This window comes from Babylonia areolata, chromosome 28 (assembly GCF_041734735.1).
Source record: "Babylonia areolata isolate BAREFJ2019XMU chromosome 28, ASM4173473v1, whole genome shotgun sequence".
NCBI classification, from domain to species: domain Eukaryota; kingdom Metazoa; phylum Mollusca; class Gastropoda; order Neogastropoda; family Buccinidae; genus Babylonia; species Babylonia areolata.
Window position 1 is genome coordinate 27,366,441 of NC_134903.1, and position 4,058 is coordinate 27,370,498.

At 40.0% G+C, this 4,058-nt stretch overlaps 1 protein-coding gene across 1 annotated transcript in view; it reads right to left on the reverse strand.

Annotated features, from left to right (window-relative positions):
* LOC143302034 (bile salt-activated lipase-like) overlaps positions 1–4,058 on the reverse strand; it is a 13,804-nt gene that overhangs the window by 7,564 nt on the left and 2,182 nt on the right. The window contains exon 2 of the mRNA XM_076616521.1: positions 2,463–2,571. Coding sequence (XP_076472636.1) covers positions 2,463–2,571 — 109 coding nt within the window. The remainder of the gene's footprint in view (positions 1–2,462; positions 2,572–4,058) is intronic.

The window sequence follows — 4,058 nt, forward strand, 5'->3', positions numbered from 1 at the left end:
TGACTAATTGTAAAAGCCCACCTGTACAGGTAATTCACGTCAGTTCATTTCAAAAGACTATATTGTCGCCTTCAAACAAGCAACACAGAAAACTTTCTCTTTGGCTAGTTCAGGTAGGTGAACTTTAGAAATAAATGATGTGGTGACTGTTACCTAAAGGGGTGTGTTTTGCTTGTTTTGAACACAGGTAGGTTAATTCTTCCGCGTGTAGTGGGGACTGTTATATAATAGGACCTGCCTGCTGTGGGTTGGTTGAATTCTTCAGCATATTTGTGGGGAATGTCAGGAAATAGGGGTGCTTTACCTGATGAATTCAGGCAGGTTATATTTTACATGTTGTGAGGAAGGATTGTCAGGTGACGGAAGTGATTACCTGCTGCAGGTAAGTTGAAATTTTCAGTACGTTGTGGAACTGTCAGAAACAGGAATGCTTTACCTGCTGAACACTGGCAAGCTGAATTATCCAGCATGTCGTTGGGACTGTTCTGTAATAGGGTTGTTTTACCTGTTTCAGGTAGGATGAATTCTTCAGCATGTTTTGGTGAGTGCCAGGTAATAGGGGTCTTTTACCTAAACACAGGAAGGTTGAATTATTCATCATGTATTTAGAACTGCAATGTAACAGAAGTGTTCTACCTGAACAAAGGTAGGTTGAATTCTTCGGCATGTTGTGGGGATTGTTATGTTCGAGGATTGTTTTACCTGTTACAGGTAGACTGAAATCTTCAGCATGTTGTTGGGACTGTTATGTAATAGGGTTGTTTTACCTGTTACAGGTAGACTGAAATCTTCTGCATGTTGTTGGGACTGTTATGTAATAGGGTTGTTTTACCTGTTGCAGGTAGATTGAAATCTTCTGCATGTTGTTGGGACTGTTATGTGATAGGATTGTTTTGCCTGTTGCAGGTAGATTGAAATCTTCAGCATGTTGTTGGGACTGTTATGTGATAGGATTGTTTTGCCTGTTGCAGGTAGATTGAAATCTTCAGCATGTTGTTGGGACTGTTATGTGATAGGATTGTTTTGCCTGTTGCAGGTAGATTGAAATCTTCAGCATGTTGTTGGGACTGTTATGTGATAGGATTGTTTTACCTGTTGCAGGTAGATTGAAATCTTCAGCATCTTGTTGGGACTGTTATGTGATAGGATTGTTTTGCCTGTTGCAGGTAGGCTGAATTCTCCAGCATGTTGTGAAGACTGTCAGGTAAAATGACTGTTTTACCTGTTGCAGGTAGGTTGAAATTTCAGTACATTGTGGAACTGTCAGAAACAGGAATGCTTTACCTGCTGAACACAGGCAAGCTGAATTATCCAGCATGTCGTTGGGACTGTTCTGTAATAGGGTTGTTTTACCTGTTTCAGGTAGGATGAATTCTTCAGCATGTTTTGGTGAGTGCCAGGTAATAGGGGTCTTTTACCTAAACACAGGAAGGTTGAATTATTCATCATGTATTTAGAACTGCAATGTAACAGAAGTGTTCTACCTGAACAAAGGTAGGTTGAATTCTTCGGCATGTTGTGGGGATTGTTATGTTCAAGGATTGTTTTACCTGTTACAGGTAGACTGAAATCTTCTGCATGTTGTTGGGACTGTTATGTAATAGGGTTGTTTTACCTGTTGCAGGTAGATTGCAATATCCAGCATGTTCTGAGGACTGTCAGGTAAAATGACTGTTTTACCTGTTGCAGGTAGGTTGAATTCTTCAGCATGTTGTTGGGACTGTTACGTGATAGGATTGTTTTACCTGTTGCAGGTAGGTTGAATTCTTCAGCATGTTGTGGGGACTGTTATGTGATAGGATTGTTTTACCTGTTGCAGGTAGGTTGAATTCTTCAGCATGTTGTGGGGACTGTTACGTGATAGGATTGTTTTACCTGTTGCAGGTAGATTGAAATCTTCAGGATGTTGTGAGGACTGTCAGGTAAAATAACTTTTTTATCTGTTGCAGGTAGGTTGAATTCTTCATCAAGTTGTGAGGACTGTTATTGTGATAGGATTGTTTTACCTGTTACATCTAGGTTGAATTCTCCAGCATGCTGTCGAGACTGTTAGATACAAGGATTGTTTTACCTGTTGCAGGTAGGTTGAATTCTTCAGCATGTTATGGGGACTGTTACGTGATAGGATTGTTTTACCTGTTGCAGGTAGATTGAATTCTCCAGCATGCTGTCGAGACTGTTAGATACAAGGATTGTTTTACCTGTTGCAGGTAGGTTGAATTCTTCAGCATGTTATGGGGACTGTTACGTGATAGGATTGTTTTACCTGTTGCAGGTAGATTGAAATCTTCAGGATGTTGTGAGGACTGTCAGGTAAAATAACTTTTTTATCTGTTGCAGGTAGGTTGAATTCTTCATCAAGTTGTGAGGACTGTTATTGTGATAGGATTGTTTTACCTGTTACATCTAGGTTGAATTCTCCAGCATGCTGTCGAGACTGTCAGATACAAGGATTGTTTTACCTGCTGCAGGTAGGTTGAATTCTTCATCAAGTTTTGGGGATGGTCAGGTATGAAGTCTCCATCCACACAAGGCACGAAGATGAAATCTGTCACCCGCCAGCCAATGGACCTGGAACAGGTTTACAAACTTTATTGTTTGGACGGGCGCTACAGCCCAGAGATTAAAGCGTTGGACTTTCAATCTGAGGGTCCTGGGTTCGAATCTTGGCAACGGCGCCTAGTGCGTAAAGGGTGGAGATTTTTCTGATCTCTCAGGTCAACATATGTGCAGATCTGCTTGTGGCTAAACCCCCTTCGTGTGTATACGCAAACAGATCAAATACGCACGTTAAAGACCCTGTACTCCATGTCAGCGTTCAGTGGGATATGGAAACAAGTACATACCCAGCATGCACACCCCAGAAAACGGAGTGTTGCTGCCTACATGGCGGGATAAAAACGCTCATACACGATAAAGACCGCTCGTGTACATGCAGCCCACGAACAAAGAATAATAAACAGAAAGATTAATTTTCATAAAATGTTATGAATACTATGCCCGAATTCTGAATAATTTCTAAAGATCAGTATGGTCGAGGGTTTCATATTTTCTAATTACTGTACTTCAAGTACTGTGCCCAAAATCTTGATAATTTCTGATGATTAGTTTCTTAAGGTACATGTTGAACTGGAACGTTTCTTTTTCACTGCACGCATAACTAAATGTGATATTTTTTGGTACAGGAACCGCCGTTTCAAAATTTAAAACGATGAATTTACAGTTTTGTTTTTTTTCCTATTCGAAAATAGTGGTCCATAGTGTTTCTTATCACAATACATTAAAAAAAAAGAAGAAGAAGAAAGGGGATTGGTTGAATGGGTAAAAAAAATTAGGCACAGTAAAGGCCTTTTTTTTTTTTTTTTATACTATTCTGCCCATTTAACGACACAGAACAAAAATAAAGAACGACACAAAACTTAAAATAATAATAATAATAATAAGAAGAAGAAGAAGAAGAACGACGAATAAGAATAGGAACTGGAATAGTCTATTAAAAGTAACAAAGCAATGAAAAGAACAACTGATACATTATCTTCAAGAAGAAGACATTTCTGGTTGTAGAATAAAGCTGTTGCATTTCGTTACTTTTTTTTTCAGCTCAAAATAATTTTTGTTGTTGTTGATGATATTGTTGATGTTGTTGTTGTTGTTGATCATGATGTTGTTGCTGTTGTTGATATAGTTGTTGTTGTTGTTGATGTTGTTGTTGATAATGTTGTTGATGTTATTGTTGGTGTTGATGACATTTTCATTCAAACTTTGCCACGTTCATGTGTGTAGAGGACTCATTTGTGGCCGAGAGACTGTTCTGTGGGTGGCGAGCCTTTGGGTGCACACGCAGTTTCCATTCTGATGCTTAAAGATCATAGTGTGTTGTGAGGTGTGTGTCGTGTCGTGTCGCGTCGTGTGGTGTGTTGTGAAGTGTGGTGTGGTGTGGTGTGTCGTATCGTGTCGTGTGGTGTGTTGTGAGGTGTGGTGTGGTGTGGTGTGTCGTGTCGTGTGTTGTGAGGTGTGGTGTGGTGTGGTGTGGTGTGGTGTGGTGTGTCGTGTTGTGT